This window comes from Brachyistius frenatus, unplaced genomic scaffold (genome assembly GCF_029030835.1).
Source record: "Brachyistius frenatus isolate BFR_SWC_R1_liver_20210118 unplaced genomic scaffold, ASM2903083v1 Contig_21, whole genome shotgun sequence".
Lineage (NCBI taxonomy): Eukaryota > Metazoa > Chordata > Actinopteri > Embiotocidae > Brachyistius > Brachyistius frenatus.
The window spans coordinates 1,802,419-1,819,521 of record NW_027210620.1 but is presented as its reverse complement, the minus strand read 5'-3'; the positions used below and the strand labels follow the sequence as shown (position 1 = coordinate 1,819,521).

The 17,103-nt window shown below is 45.2% G+C and overlaps 1 protein-coding gene across 12 annotated transcripts in view; it reads right to left on the bottom strand.

Moving 5' to 3' along the window:
* The window catches only part of scrib (scribble planar cell polarity protein), a 63,772-nt gene that overhangs the window by 31,707 nt on the left and 14,962 nt on the right, over nt 1–17,103 (bottom strand). For all 12 annotated transcript variants that reach the window (XM_069696439.1, XM_069696445.1, XM_069696448.1 and 9 more), the window contains exons 2-13: nt 7,830–7,947; nt 6,170–6,248; nt 5,412–5,501; nt 4,584–4,640; nt 4,171–4,234; nt 3,217–3,291; nt 2,718–2,862; nt 1,961–2,079; nt 1,631–1,830; nt 999–1,165; nt 519–646; nt 138–263 (exon numbers count right to left, since the gene is read on the bottom strand). In XM_069696439.1, coding sequence (XP_069552540.1) covers nt 138–263; nt 519–646; nt 999–1,165; nt 1,631–1,830; nt 1,961–2,079; nt 2,718–2,862; nt 3,217–3,291; nt 4,171–4,234; nt 4,584–4,640; nt 5,412–5,501; nt 6,170–6,248; nt 7,830–7,947 — 1,368 coding nt within the window. The remainder of the gene's footprint in view (nt 1–137; nt 264–518; nt 647–998; nt 1,166–1,630; nt 1,831–1,960; nt 2,080–2,717; nt 2,863–3,216; nt 3,292–4,170; nt 4,235–4,583; nt 4,641–5,411; nt 5,502–6,169; nt 6,249–7,829; nt 7,948–17,103) is intronic.

Below are 17,103 nucleotides of genomic sequence, written 5' to 3'. Positions count from 1 at the left end.
GAGTTTCATTCGGTGCTCTGTGAGGTCTGTAAAGTTGGTCTCAACAGCATGAAAAAAGGGCGTACTGTTAATTTCAGTGAAAAGTTGGCAATGAATTTGATTGACAGATTACTCATTACACAGTACGATGTTGGTACCTGTGGGTCGAGGTGCTCCTCTTCTCCATCAAGTCTGGATGTGTAGGCTTCGTTCCTCCTCTCCTCGATCACCTTCTTCATCACCTTCAGCTCACTGGGGTGCGGTGTGGCTCTGCGATGAAGGCCCTGAGAAAAACAAAATAAATCAAAATCATTCACTCCGCAACAAACGTGCAAAAGGGTCGACCCGCTATAAAGGCTTTAGTGAAGGTCGTAACCTTCTTGAAGCAGGTGAAACCATTTTTGTGACAGTAAATGTGACATTTTCAAAATGAGAACAGACGTTTGGTATAAATCGAAAGGTGAAAAGGTGAAAATCCTCTAAACTGCGGTATATAATGGGGACAGAAGATGGCAGTGCATCGTTTCGTGTTTTCTCACTCTGCGCTCTGCAGCAGCTTCGTCATCCTCTTCCTCAGCCTTGGTCTCTTCCTGGAACTGAATGACCGACACTCGGTTCAGGTTGCTGTCCGTCCAACTGTCGTCCACGCTGTTCTGCAGCAGGTTCTCTGTGGAGAGCGGAGGAGAGGGATGAAGAGCGAAAGAAGTCAGAGGCAGCGGATCACTATTTAATAAACAGATTAATAAACTCTCAACAACACGTCTGTGGTCTTAAGACTTCCCACCAGTTAACACAATGGGTAAATTAGACACACAAAACAATACAAATCTTAATTAGGAAAAAAATATATAATATACACAGGGCTAGACGAGGTAATAACCAGTTATGCAATCAAAATAACACCACAATTTAAAGGATATTCCTTTGAAGAATGGCCTAATTTCCTTTCGCGTGTTCTATGTTTATGTAATGAAAACAAACGATAAAGCCTTATTTGGCATTTACATAAATCTACTCACCGAGGCTCGGGGAGGGCTGCTGCGGCAGTAAATAGCAGGTCAACACTTTCTCGCCCGTTCGCTCGTCGTCCTCCGTCTGGAACTTGAGCATCGGCTGCGACTGGTTCTCTGCGAGCCACATGGCCTTCAGGTTGAGGTTCGTCAGGGCAAACGGCAAGTTCTGTAATCTGGACAAAAGTGGAGACACGATGAGCCGCAAACTTTGATTTTGAGCAACTGAGGATAAGATGTAATCCACACGATAAGTCCATGATGTTAAACTGGTCATCACGAGGAATAATTTGATGTATTTAATGAGCATTTATGCGCCAGAACTTTTAGAAATATCCGTCTTAAAACCTTTCACAAATAACTCCTTGACCATGATATCTTTGCTGGAAGTTTGTCCGACGCATCATTTCCATAACTTAGCTCACCAGCTTTATAAACATATCTGCATTAAGTTAAGTCGCAAGCTCCTGATCACTTCGCAGATCTGAGCTTGCAGAGATCTTGAGCTCTTGATCACACTAAAAAGGCCAAACTGGAAGTGTGGTCTGTTTAGAAGACACTGCTCCATTTTGGCAACGGCGTTCTATTTAAGGTGTTAAACCTTAGCTGCCGTGTATTATTAACGTGTCGCGTCAGGTTACCTGTTTCCAGCCACATCCAGCACGTGCAGCTCCGTGGCATCTGCAAGCTCAGCAGGCAGTTTGCCCAGGCGGTTGTCTCTCAGCGAGAGAACATTGAGGCTGGCACAGCCGCCCAGCTCTTTGGGCACGTTGCCCAGTCGGTTGCGGTCTACATTCAGGTTGGTCAGCTTCTTCAGCTTGCCCAGCGAGCGAGGAAGTGACTATGAGGGAGGGAGACAGAGGACGTTAATAATCAGAGAAATAAATAATGAAAGTTGATTGCTGTTTAATGGGACTTCGGTGTTAGTAAATCCCAAGTGGGTCTGAGGTGGGCGGTTTATGTCTCCCTACCTGTAAAAGGTTCTCCGTCAGGACGAGCTCCGTGAGGTTTTCACACTCCCCTATTGAATCGGTCAGGTGGGTCAGTCGGTTCTGGTCCACCTTCAGGATGGACAGCTGTTTCAGACAACCTGCGGACAAACCACAACACTGCTTAACAAACTGCAGCAGTATGACACCAACATTTACAACTTAGGCACCAAAGACATCATCATCATCTTTACTACCAATGACAAACATTGGCACTATTTTTTTCTGAAGTTCTAATTATGTCCGTTTTTGTACATGTCTGATATGTATACGTGTCAAATGTCTGCAATGTTTTTCATTCATAGTTCAGTGAGTTGATGCAACAAATCACAAGCGGTTGTTACTGCCTGTGCAACTCATCACTGGCATCATTTCTCCATTAGAGGGCAGTGCTGTTGTTTTTTAACACATGTCTTCTACACACAATGGGCATGCCCATGTATTTACTCAATCAAAGATGTATTATGATTATCCTGCAAACTTTTACTAAGTAGCAAAAAAAAAAAAAATACACTTGTGGTGTGAAACACTAGCTTTAAAAAAAAAATAAAAAATAAATCATGAGCATGAACCAACTCATCCATCTTTTACTGCGGTTTAAAAATAGTGTAACATACAAAACATAGTTAATGTCATCTATTTTGTCATCTCTATTTTTAATGTAACGTCTCTAAAATCTTGTTATCTCAGTTGTTGTTTTTTTTTTTAACGTTTCTCTCTTTCCTCAGGCGTTTCTCACCGATACTGTCCGGGACGACCTCCAGCAGGTTCTGTGTGAGCAGCAGGTCTGTGAGAGCGATGAGGCCGTTCAGCTCCGAGGGAAGCTCCTCCAGACGATTCTCCGACACATCCAGACACACCAGCCGCCGAAGGTTTCCCAGCTCCTACACACACACACACACACACACACACACACACACACACACACACACACACACACACACACACACACACACACACACACACACACACACACACACACACACACACACACACACACACACACAAAGTAAATTATGAGCCATCGAGGCACAATACAACCATCATCTTTACAACAAAAGCACAGGAAAGACAACTGATAAGGGAAGAGTTTTGTTTTTTTGTTTTTTTTGCGTAGGTTCATTGAAGTTTTACAAACATTTCTAAAGAGGAAAAAAAAGCTGACTTTTTGCAATGCGGCATGTTTTTAAAATCATCTGCAATAAAAAAAAAAAAAAAAAAAAGAAAGTTGTGCTCACTGGTGGTAATGAGGACAGCTGGTTCCGGTCCAGCCACAGCTCCCTCAAGTTGGGGAGAGCACCGAGGGTGTCCGGCTGAAGAAGGGATAAAGTAGAGCACATGAAAAAAAAGAGAGAGCGAGAGAGGAAGGCTATATTTGTAAATGTTTAGGCAACATGTTCAAGTGTTACTGGTATCATGCAGCATTTGAACGCTTTCAGAGGGGTGGAGGCTCCAGGAAACCGTGTTTGCTAAACAACGTCCGATCTCCAGATGAAATGGATAGTCACAGATGATTGCATCAAAGATTTTAATGTCAGAAGGTGATGTAACATCGCTGGTTAAGTAGGCTTGACGCACGGCTTAGCTTTGACTTAATATGACTCCAGCAGGAATGTAATTTTCAGTTTGACTAGAATTTGACAAAAACTACTTTCCTATTATCACATCTGCCGTGAACAAATGAAAAGCTCGAGCTCTTCCCCGCCAGCTCTGTTTTTGGTGCCATTCCTTCAGCTCCAAAATCAATTTGAGTAAACATGTCGAGCTCGAGTTTCTAAAAAGTGAGCGCAGAAGTGAAATTAAGCCAAATATCAGTGGAGTGCTGACTCATGACACACATGCAGGCAAGTTTTCATCATGATGTGGACTGTTTGTTCAGCCGCCGCCCTTGGCAGGTCATGAGGCATTGTTTACTCTGTCTTGAGACAGGTGGGCGTTCCCAGGCTAAAAGCGGCGCTCACGCTGGGGTACGGCGTGGGCGGGGCTTCGCCTCTGACAGAACGGCCTCTGCTGTGTTTGCCGAGGTAAACATGTGGTTTGGATCATAATTGCCGGGGAGGGAATGTGAGAAGGATATTTGTGATACGTGTCACTCTGAACGCCCGTGTGACACGAGAAAGGGGGTGTCGTTTGGGCACAATGAACTATCTGCTGCATACTGCATGAGTAAAGGGGACCTAACGTCGACTTACCAAAACTTCCAGTTCATTGCTGCCGAGGTCCAGCTGTTCCAGTTTCACCAGGAAAGAGAGCGACCTGCGCACAACAAAGCACAAGAGGGTTAGCTCACTCAAATATGCGCCCCGAGAGAACAAAGAGCAGAACTCTGCATATGTTAACAACATACCATTCATTCACATGGGCTGACACATGTAAAAAATATTCTTAAACCAGTGCTGTGACAGCTCGTGGTTTGTGTTACGTTCTTCCACAGGCGAGAAAGGTTCTACTCAAAGAGTGTGCGCGCGCTTTCTAATAAGCATTATCCTGATCCAAGTCGGAAGGGAAAAGATACGCTGGGACAACTGTTCGTCAAAAGACGCCAATTATTCTCAGTGAAGATGGAGGAGGACGCGCGTCCTCACCGAGCAGGTGGGACACTTACGTGGGCAGAGACTTCAACAGGTTCTCCCTGAGCTCCAACGTCACCAGGTTGGCCAGACTGTAACAGGAAGAGGGGAAAGAGAGGTAGGAGGTAGGGAGGGGGGTTGGCAAGAGAGGAAGGGGGAGGAGGAGAGGGGAGAGGAGAGGCAGGTTGGTTAGTCAGATGGCAGGTCTGTTCGTCTGGGCTGCCTGGCACGGTGATGGACTTCTCCATCTGTCTGAGCGCAGCAGTGGCCCGGAGCCCAGAGACCAGCTGCCAGTGAGCCCGATGGACAACAGAATTATACTCCTCGAAAACCTGCTCGGTCTCGTAATGCATCAAGGAGATGACCGAGTCGGGGGGGGGCCTTCAGTCGAGCAACGTGGACCATTAACAATTTTAACAGAAATTATAATCTTGACTCATAGTAGTGTTCATAATCAGGCCTGAAACTAACTCTGTTGTATCATTTGTTTATCTTCTTTTTTTTTTTAATTGATCCACTAGTCTATAAAACAATGAAAAAAATGGTTATAACAGTTGCGATAGTTACAGTCCCAAAGATATTTAATCTACAATTAAAGAAAAAGCAAATTCTCACACTTCAAAAGCTGAAACTGGAGAATATATATATATTTTTTTATTAATCAAAGTGAACCCTATAGATACATTGATGATTTGTTTCAGCTCATGATAAAATATTTAGAAATATTAGGGAGCAGAGTTGCAAAATGAATTGATTCCCATTTTTTTAATCAGAGATTAAAACAGCTATTGGGGAAAAAAAAAAAAGACAAAAATATCATCCTTTCACATTTCATACTCGTAGCGCTGTGAATGTGTACATACTTTCCGATGTCGCTGGGTAACGTCTGTAACGACACGTCGTTGAGCGCCAAGTGAGCCAGCGCTCGCAGTTGAGTGAAACCATCCGGCAATCTGAAGCAGAAAGGCAGGGGTGGTGGGGAGGGGTGAACAGAGTCTCTGAGCCTTTTACTGTACAGTTCATGGGATCGTTCATCTCACGCACTATTGGCCCTCTACATACTCCCATCTGTTAAAAGCATTCACCGGAAGCTCCTGCTAGCTCTTCCATTGCTTTTCTATGGGAGGGAGTTAGAAGCTGAAAAACACAACGTGCTGATTGGGGGTGTAGCAAGTAGTGAGAAGGTCTTAATCAGAACTGCGCAGCAGTGACTTTGCATAGGGATTTAATGGAAATTAACAGGTATTCTGGTTAGGTCAGCGTGACTCTTGCATGTTTATACAGAGCCATCTTTACTCAGGGAGCAACACACTCACAGAAACAATGAGCTGCTCTTCAGGCATTTGTTCCTGTACTGTGCATAATCTTGTTTTTAGCAATGCAAATTTTAGCATAGAATTTATACACTCACACACACGTGAACAGTTATAGGCTTTAAAAGTATAATTCTCTGCACATGTAGTAAAGAAATCAGAGCAAACAAAAAGACACTTGTCATGCTTTGTCTCATTTGTCAAAGCAGCGCAACCACTCACTCCCGTTAATGTACGTGGGAAAGCATAATGTTTCTATTTTTTTCACCGCGTTGATGAATGGTAATGGGCTGTTACAGTCCACTCACCTGGACAGGGGGTTTCCGCTGAAGTCTGCAATCTCCAAGGCCCGGCAGAATTTAATGCTCTCAGGGATTTCAGGAATGTCTGCAGGAGAAAAGAGGAGAATGGAGAGGCAGGAGTCAGCACCGTGGACACACTGATTTATAGTGTGTGCGTGTGCGTGTGTGTGTGTGTGCGTGTGTGTGTGTGTAAATCATTTTAAATTCCTTGGAATAACAACCAGATGTGCTGAGAGCAGAGAAGTCAGAAAGAAGAAGAGGAAAAATGACATGGAAAGTTGATGGGAGGTTGCGGAGGGCACGGACTAAGTGTCGTATTACATCTTCATTTTCTGACATCAACTAGAACTGTGTCATCGTGCATTTAGATTTAGCTGCATTTTTACATCTAAAGGCAAAGTTAAGCCCACTTGACCGCTGCATCCGTGTCTAAAAGCACTTCATTTCCCACGAATGATAACATGCATACATTATGATGAATACACTTAAAAAAATAAAAAAATAAAAAAAAAAGGGGGGCAGCTGGATTGTGTAAAGGCCTCTGTAGCTGTATCGCCACGTTTTTAATTTCAACAGATCAAATTTGATGTCGGAAATCTGTGTGACAACAGCGTTTTGTACCGCAAAGCAGAAGAAAATGTGTTTTTTATCATAAAAGCAGCTGTGTGAATTAAGTGTTAAATGGAAATAATTCTTCGTGCGTGCACTCAGCACTCTCAGGGAACATCAGACTCGGGCTGAAATGACCACTTTCCAAAAGCAGTAATCACTCTTTGCGCGGCAGGTAGATGACTGCACCTTACTTACGATATTAGGAAGTGAGAAGCTAGTTTTACTTTTGCCTGAGTAGTCTGATGCACATGTATAAAAAAAAATTATTATTATTTTTTTTTTTTTTTTAAAAGGCGCAGGAGGAAATCTGACATACTGGCCTGTTTAGGAAGAAATAACTTTCACCATTGGATGCTGCAGGAGCAACGTTAAAGAAATCCCTACTGAGCCAAACAGCCTATCACACTTATCTGGCGCAGCGTTGTCCTGCAGCAGGAGTCGGGAAGCAGAGAGGCAGACAGATGGGAGAGGCCCTTACAGGCCACTGCACGGTGCTCCCACAGCGCTTGATGCAGTGTGGAGCGGAGCAGATGTCTCGCCTCGACCACAGAGGCCCTCGCTGCCGCCGAGTATCGCTCGTGTTTGTGTGCAGCATTGCAAGGACGCAGAAAGGGCAGAGTGTTTGTGCGTGTTGCAGCAGGAAATAATTCAGCAGGTCTAGATCGGTGACATTTAATGTGGGGGGGACGAATCAGCAATTCATTTTTGTGGCTTTAAGAGGCTGAATTTCATTTCTTTCCTTTGGACGTATTTCAAGGGCACGGAGATTCGTGGATGTATGTTATGCCGGTGGGAATAATGCTGCGAAGAGGGGCCGGCTAATACTTACCCAGTGTTGTGTCTCCAACTGATTTGGCTTTGCTCCTATTGCTTAACACCACATGGCAAAAATTAGCTTTGCAGACATAACTCACTTGTTGTTTGTGATTTTTGGGGTGGCTTAGACAGGAGTGGAAAATTACTTTCAGGCGTGTTAATCAATTGTGGTTTGACGGTTGGTCTCTTATGAACAGAGAAAGCTTGAGATACAGACAGAGAACTGGTGTTCGTGTACCGTTTCTGGAGATGTCCAGTTCCACCAGCTGCATGAAGTTAGCCACCTCAGGAGGGAGTCTCTGGATCTCATTGTCACTCAGGCCGAGCTTCCGTAGGTTCAGTAGTCTGAAGAAAGGCTGTGGAGACACATGACACCACGTTTAATCAAAAACATGAAAACACTTCCTCAGGCACTCAGTTCTTCCAATTTCACCTCAGCAGCATCCGATCCTGCTGAGATGCAATCAAACCTATTCAGTTTCCTACCAGACAAACGCAGCTGATTCTCACATTTGCTGGAACCTGAGTGTCTGATATTTATCAATTACCAAAAGCTGCCAAGTATTTTTGTCCATTGATTATTTCATCAATTCAGCTTTATTAATTAGCATTTTTAGACCAAAACTGCACATACAGCAGCGTGATCTCAAATAGGTAAGAATGGATTAACCGTCAAGTGCAACCTCAGAATTACACAGATTATTTCAAGATATTCGAGCTCAATTTCCACGACAGATTGTTTACCTTTCCAATAATTCTAAAATAAAAATAAAAAATGGCTATCAAAAGTTCCCAAAAATCCAACAATGTTTTTGAAAGTCTTGTTTTGTCTGACCAAAGATATTCAGTTTAAAGGGACGGAAAAAAAAAAAAAGAAAGAGACAAAAGCAGTAAAATGTCATATGATTGGTGTTTTGCGTGGAAAATGTCTCCGCAAAGACAAATAAATCACTCTAACAATCCACTAGCAGATTAAGTAATAAATTATTTTGGTCACGCACAAAGCGCATCAGTTCTCTAAATGTTGTGGACATCCCTCTCTGCCCCGACTACAACTGGAAAGTGAACACACAAAACATCCTCTGTATTCAGTAAAGGGCCCGTTACCAGAAGTGGTTTTAAAAACATTCCATCCTCATATACCCCCCACCACCACCACCACCTCGCCCCCCCACACACCTCCCTCCCCCACACCCCAAAATAAAATTCCTTGTCACCATGGTAACGCCAGCCAAAACAAAAGTAGCTTTGGTTAGGAGCGGCGGAGGAGAGTGCTGCTTCTGTGGCCGTGCCAAGTGCTTTCACAAGAGCCTGGTTGTTGGACAGGACAACATTCAGAAACATTCCTCCGCCAGCCTTGCACTGTGAGTGTGTCTGTGTGTCGTCTGCCGCTCAGATGGACAAGACAAGACAAGACAAGACAAGACAAGACAAGACAAGACAAGACAAGACAAGACAAGACAAGACAAGACAAGACAAGACAAGACAAGACAAGACAAGACAAGACAAGACAAGACAAGCTGGCGAGGAAGAGGAAGAGGAGAGATGACGAAGAGAGATGATGAAGTAACCGGCCCAAACTATGCAGTGATTAACCCCCTCAATCAGTCCCTGACTGCAGCCCACAGAGGACCCACTGTCTGTCTCCCCAGACGCTGCAAGGGAAGAGGACCCTTAAGGAATTTGCCGACTTGTGCTTTTTTGGATTAGGAATTTGTATAAAGTCATGATTCAGGGATGCTCTGTGAACATAGGGTGCACAGATGTCTGCAAGCTTGGATGGAGCCTAAACGTTAATTCAAATTAAACCTGCGGCTATCAGCAAGGTCTTCAGCTTAAAAAACAAAAACAAAAAAAACTTGTGTGTCAGTTACCAGAGATTAATATACTAAACCTAAAAAAAAAAAATCCAGACAATCTCTGAACTCCTCTGCCTTTCCCACCGGGATTACGGTTTTAAAAACATAGAGCTGCTACACGGAGTGTCACCACACTGTTGAATAGACATGTAGTACGTCAGATAACACAAAACCCTCTTTGATGCGAGTTGTCAGGACAAAAGTGTGAAAACACACGTGTGCGCACACTCAATGCAACATGCTGGGAGACAGCTCTACAATTACGCTGCCAAAAGAGAAGAATACTGCAGCTCAGCTCCACTCTGGTCCTCGATGACAGACACTTCCTGCTCTTAACTAGTTATGTCTATTGTGTTTGGATGTGGGATTAAAAATGCTCCAACGGCAAGGTATTTTTTTTTTTTTTTTTTTTGCCCCAAGAGTTAGTTCGGGTTTTTACTGGCAGAGCAAGACCACTGTTGTCTGTCGGTACTTTCCGAATATTTAAAATGTACTGGCAGTTTACTGGAAGTTTGGATCGGAGTCCTCTCTCTGACGCCAAGAGAAATGCGGAGAGGAGATAAATACAGGGATGGATGGAGCCAGAAAGAGAGACAAAGAGCTTGTCGGCTCACTGAGTAGCAGGTGAGAGGAATCAGATGGCAGGGAAAAAAAAAAAAGGGAAACGGGAGATGAGGGCGACCATGTGACCGGGGCCGGGAACCGGCCTCCAGGAGGGGAGGCAACCTTGATGGCAGAACAGGTGACACTCTGAGATGAAGAAAAAAAAAAAAAAATAAAATAAAAACTCTGAGTGGGTGGGTCGGTGCGGGGAAGGTGTTTGAAAAAACACCTGAACACCTACGGAGCAGATGCAAGAACTTGAAAACCATATGTTTTTATCCCTACCGATACTAAAAGCACCAACGCTGCTGGACAATCAGCTGTTCTTCCATCCAAAGCGTCCGCATCAGTGTATTCCTCTCCACCCTCGATATCGTCCTGAGCTCCATCCGTGATGAGTAGGAAAACTAGGCCGTAACGAAATCACGGCTGTGAACAAGTAATTATGAACACTCACAAAGATGAACATTCACTCCTGAGTGGCCTCTCGCAGACAGGCTTTGTCTGTGTTTTTTTTCTGGGACGCAACTGCGATGTCGTACCCGGTCCTCGAAGCAGCTTCACTCCAAGCACAACGCCGAGGTTTGATTTAGAGCATGTTTGTCTTTTTTTTTTTTAATCTTTCTGAGAATCTGTAAAGAAGCCTTGTCCAATCAGATACTCATGTCCAAGTAACGTGTGACAAATCTGTTCTTTGATGCATCTAATTTTAGGAGAGTTATTAAACTGCGAGGTCCATCAATGAAAGACTGGATCTGATGTCCCTGCCGTTTCCCACCGACTGGTGTCTTTTCAAATCAAACAGGGGAGACGCAGCAGCGTTATGCGGGTCAGCGGGTCAATTGAAATAACAAGTGGGAGCAGAGGGATTTACTGTACCACCGCCGTCTCTTCATTGTATTCGTGAGCCCACGGCCGCCCGCTCGGTCACTCAGGCGGCCTTTACGGGACTGGGACTGTTTAACCGTTTGTAGGGCTGAGGCGAGGTACTTTCCTTCGCAACCCACGGATGATCTCGCAAGAGTTGTTTGGATGAAGAAGGGAGTGAAGCTGCGAACAGGGGGATGAATTACTGTAGAGAGGAGTGAGTGGGGAGGTGGGTAAATGATCAGGTGTCAGCAGAGGGCAGTGCGGGGTCTCCGAGCACCAACAGTCACACCAGTCAACACGCCCACTTGCAGAATACTCTTCATTAGTTTTGCTTGTGCTGAAAGAAGGCGGATAACCAATGAGAAGCGAACATTTAAAGAAAGCAACTGTCAATGCCTGTTAAATGCAGTAGGGACATCTTTATATCGTTGAATGCCCCTTTCTATTCACAGACTGGTCTGGCAGCTAAAACATCCAAATGCACGTCATTGATTTAATGAAAAAGTCGGTGTCCATGTTCCCTTTTAAACTGCTTTGAATTCCAGAGGAGGAAAAAAAAAAAAAACGTAGATAAATTAGATTAACAGTGATTTGTGCAGCTATGAGGACAGGCACAGCTGCACAGAGTCAGTTGTCCTACAAGTTCCCAAAGGGGAGGACTTCCACTATGTGGCCAACTCAAGCTAGTGTGAAATGGGCTCAGTTGGTGTGGGTACATATTTGAGAAAATGCCTCATTAGTATACAGTGAGAAAAGCCTGGTCAGCCATGAGCAACCTGTGACACAGAGCAATCTGTGTGTGTGTGTGTGTGTGTGTGTGTGTGTGTGTGTGTGTGTGTGTGTGTGTGTGTGTGTGTGTGTGTGTGTGTGTGTGTGTGTGACAAGGGTAGGCAGCAGACATGTTGCACCTAACTGCATGTGCGATGCTTTGATCCGTCTTATCTGCATCGCCCCGCTGTTTTGCTTACATTCCTCCCGGATGAGCGGCGTTAATGCGCCTGGAGGGATGTGTTTGCACTTGCGCGCGTGCGTGCGCGCGTGCGTGCGTGCGTGTACACGCTTGTGCATCGCAGTCGTTCTTAAGTCGCAGGAGAGGAGATGCTGCGCCGTAGGTCTTTAAGTTGGGAGAGCAGTCTCTTCGGTTTACTTTGGTCACAGCTGCCAACAACTCCGGCTACAGTAGTGGAGCTCAGCGTGAGCACGTCTGAGGGGGGGTGGATGGATGGATGGGGAGTATGTTAACGTGCATACTTGTGTGTTCGTGTGCATCAGCGGCGGCGGGTGTTTATTCAAGAGTGTTTATGAGTATGTTTATGTGCGACTGTAAATTCACTGAGAGGAATGTTAATGTTTGTGGACCTCACATCACTCCGGAGAAACCAATTAAAAATGCAACTGCGGATATACGCGAGAGCCAAAGTGTGTGTGTGTGTGTGTGTGTGTGTGTGTGTGTGTGTGTGTGTGTGTGTGTGTGTGTGTGTGTGTGTGTGTGTGTGTGTGTGTGTGTGTTTGTGAGTAAACTGTATGTTCTCTGTACCAGGCCTGATGTTCACAGAGGCTGTAGTGTTTCAGTCAAGTGATTCCATTTAGCGTATAGCAATCATGCCATCTGACTACACAGGGAGCGGACTCCCCCCTCTCGACCTACAAACACACACACACACACACACACACACACACACACACACACACACACACACACACACACACACACACACACACACACACACACACACACACACACACACACACACAATGCAGGAAATCATGGAGAAGCTCCAGCCGCTCTGAATCATAAACCTGTGGGGAGGCTCTTTGTTTTAGAACACATTTAAAAATACTAGGCAAGGCAAGTTTATTTGTGGAGCACATTTCAACAACAAGGCCATTCAAAGTGCTTCACGTAAAACCATTAAAAGCGTCAAAACATAAGGCAAAAGAAAAAGGACATTTAAAAACAATTACTAAAGCTCATGTCGGCCAGAAGAGATTATTTCTGCAGGCACAAAAGGTATAAAGTCTTGACTTTTAGTAAAACAAAATCAAAAAGGGCTGAACCAACTTGTCCAGGTCTCAGCTTGCCCACAGAGGCATTTTAATCAATTGATCCACAAGTAAAGAAATCCGAGTTTGGCAGAAAGAGGAAGTCAAATTACATACAGTCATTCAATTTCTCTCTTTATGGCAACAGACAAATGAAATTCCTATTCACACATTCCTGAGCCTCTTAATCTTGTGCCAAATCTGCCCTGTGTCCCCACTATTTCCAAATATCCATTCCCTCACAATGCACACCGACTACAGACACACACACACACACACACACACACACACACACACACACACACACACACACACACACACACACACACACACACACACACACACACACACTGCTTGCACACTACTGGGGGTGAGGGGCTCAAAGAGAGGGGAGGGGCAGGGAGCACATGCTTTTGTGTAGGCCTGGACTCTTTCAGTGTCCAGGGAATAAAAAGCGGAGAGGATTTGGTTGACCGAGTAACTTGGTCGGTCTCTCCAAAGGCTCATTACTGCACACTCTATAGACAGCAGCAGTCATTGTTGTGGTATAAACTCGGTGCGAGCGAGTGACTGCTCGGCACTCGGACATTCTGGTTCGAGAATCAAAAGTCTTCTTCCTCCTGGAACTAAAAGCCAACGTCTTCGGTGTGAAGTTATGTGACGGCACAAGCGCCAGGCACAGGCAACAGCCATTTCAGGGCCAATGCTAATGGGCCAACATGGACCGATGCTACTCTGATGCCTGGCCAAAGCGTCCCCCATCCCCCTGCAGAGCACCGCTTGAAGCCCAAAGTTCACAAAAAACTTCCACCCATGAATGACACCCCAACTGCTCCTCTTCCCCTCCTCCTCCTCCTCCTCCTCGCTGTTCCACCTCTCTGGGTTCCCTCCATTTTCCTTGGCAGAAGGACAAAGGCCAAGCAGCCAGTCCCACACAGGGCTGTCAGTCACAGTCCAGCTCAAGCTACCCACTACCCCCCCCCACCCCCACCGACCACACACTCCCCCTTCCCGCAGCCCGGGCCGGGGGATTCCTCCATTGTCCGAAAGGGCAGCACAGAAGAAGAGGGAGAGGGCTAGAAAATGGAAGGACGAAGACTTGAAAGAGGAAAGTGGCAAAAGGATAACAAAAGGCAGGAATGACTAAGAGGGATAGAGGAGGCTTGCGGGGAGAACAGCACGGAGGAGAAAAGGAAGATTGTGTGCGGAGAAGAAGAGGAGGGAGCTGGGAGAAAGGGAGTGACGGTGGATTATTAATGAAGAATGGAGGGTAAACAATGGATTCCCACAGCGCTGTGGACACTGCACCACTAATGGGGACAGAGACTTAAGCCACTGACCAAAAAAATTATCGCAATGGACAACAGGCTCTCTCTGACGAATGAATAATGGCATTTATTATGTGGTTCAGTCTGGTTCACTGTGGTCCGTATGTAGCGTTGAGCGTGATACTCCCCGTCGGCCTCGAGCAGAAAAACCTGCACGCATCAGCCAACAATAAAAAAAAAAAAACATCCACCGACTCACAACAGCAAACCTACATTCCTCTTCCTCTGCTCTCACCCACCGTACGTTGCTCACAGCTGAGGTGTGTGTGTGTGTGTGTGTGTGTGTGTGTGTGTGTGTGTGTGTGTGTGTGTGTGTGTGTGTGTGTGTGTGTGTGTGTGTGTGTGTGTGTGTGTCTCTCACACACACACACACACACACACACACACACACACACACACACACACACACACACACACACACACACCACCTCTACCCTACTGAAGTTCCATTTGTGGTGTGTCATGTGTGTTTCATTTAGGACAGCACAGCTAATTCTATTAAATTCACAAGTGTGTGTGTGTGTGTGTGTGTGTGTGTGTGTGTGTGTGTGTGTGTGTGTGTGTGTGTGTGTGTGTGTGTGTGTGTGTGTGTGTGTGTGCGTGTGTGTGTGTGTGTGCGTGCGCGCATAGGTCTTCGTATTGCCAATTAATAGTATTTTGCGTCATATCTAAACGGCCTACATTTGCGCTCGAGTGTTTGTGTTTCACTTAAGTGGCACTTTCAGCCATAACTACCCTGATCCGGCTCCGGTCCCCCCTCAGGGGCTGAAAAGGCCACACAGAAAGAAAGGCGTGGTGAAGTCGGTGTAACTGACAGCCAGACTAACTCCCATCTGCAGTGCTTACACCTGTACGGGTGGCTTTGATCTGTGCGGGGAGTAAACACAGCCGCAAGCCATGCCAAGAAACGTCCAAGCCGACGACGACATATTAGCAGTTCTGAGCTGCCGTAGATGAGACCTGGTCTGAAAATAAGACGGTGGGCCTTTGATACTATGCTATCTCAGAGAGGGGTGGGTAAAAAAAAAAATTAAAAAAAGCTTCAAGTGTTATCCTCTACAACCCTGAATTGATTCTCATATTAAAAACAAATGAATTTTTGTCATAACATTAGTCAATAATTGAGTGAAAAAGAGAATCAGATGCTTCCAATTAAATATTGTTGCCTCAAACTGACTCAAACTCAAAATAAAAAGTTTTCTGTTTTGACAAAAAACAGTTAGTTTAACTGTAGCTTGTGTTTCATTCGCGGCTCAGTGTGCAAAGGATGCAGGTTTACAGTTTCAAGTCAACACACTAAGACTTAGAACTGAAGGGCGATGCTGCCAAAGTTGCACCTTTAACAAATAGTGATAAAAAGGTGGTGTAAATACTGTGCTGCCATGTTTTCTTTAGTGAGGATGAGTCAGGTCAGAGTCGGCGAGGAATGGATGGGTAGTTGTAGCTGAAAGGTCTTGCGGGGGTTGTGCTTGTACACAGTTTACGTATGCGAGTGTATACGAAGGAACTTGTGTATCTGCGCTGCGTCACGCCACCCTTTTGTCTGGATAAACAGGGGAAGCCTGCGGTTGAAAAAACAAGAACTGCTCAGGCGAGGGGGAACCTTCTCCTGAAACAATGGTCATGTGGCCCACCGGGACGACCTCAAACTAAACTGCCTTTAGATTCCTATTAGGCAGCTGTATCTACCATCTCAATGTACATTGTAAAATAAATAGACAGCCTTGTGTCAACTTGTGTCTATTGATGTAGACTCCAGAGGACTGAAGGAGGAAGATTGAGAGGGAGCAGGTGGACATGACATTGTATGGCTGAGAGGCTCCTCTTAACAAATACACACTCACAAGAGTACTTCATGTTGACACATGCTGATGTACGTCATAAAGTCCATATGTTCTTCTCACTGTATTCCTATTAAATCTGTACAAAAACAGGAAATAACTAAAAGTATTTTTTTTAATGAATTCTTCAAAAACCATTAAACAAAACAAACAGCTGTATAACAATGAGCAACGATGTGGCATGTGGCAGTCTTGGTCGTGCTCTCTCTGCCTGGCGATTGCTCGGTGCAGTAAAGCGATTTCCAGTCCGCAATTTAAAAATAGAGTTAGTAATCCCTGCAGTGTTGCCATATTGGTGGGCTAATCACTGCTTTGGTTACTAAAACGGTCTCCGTGATAGAAAAGCTTGCAGCAGCAGTTCTGGGAAAGCGTGTACACGACTTGGTTAACACAAGTGCACAGAAAGAGAGTTAGCACAGAGTCCCAGACCAGATTTGCAATCCAAACTAAATTCAAAGCAGCAGCCGGACAGATTGAAAGCGGTAACCCTGGGTAATTTTTCAGAGCTCTTACGCCGGCGCACAGATTGCTTCCATTTCATAAAGCTCATCTTTCGCTTGACTAAAACAGTCAGAACACTAATGCAGCATAATCAATAACCTTACTGACAACATCCCACTTCCATATAGAGGCAGCAGGAAACAATTTAACAACTTCAAACTATTAAGTGTGAGATGGAATAAGCCAACAGCTCCTATAACGATGAACCAACTCTAAAGGCCTCTGTCCAGAGAGGGCGTGGCACAACCAGCACCAGCGCTGCCGGGAAATGTAAATGATGACCGGTCCTGCAAGTGTCTGGAAGGTTCACGGAGCAAACCATGACCACAAAGTGAACCCGGAGGAGGGGGCCCCTAACTTTTGTTGGCAACACACATTGGCTGACATATTAATGGACAAACAAGTGCACAGTGCATCTATTCAGACTGTACTGTTCAGTCGAATAAATGGTCTGAGATTCTTCAGTT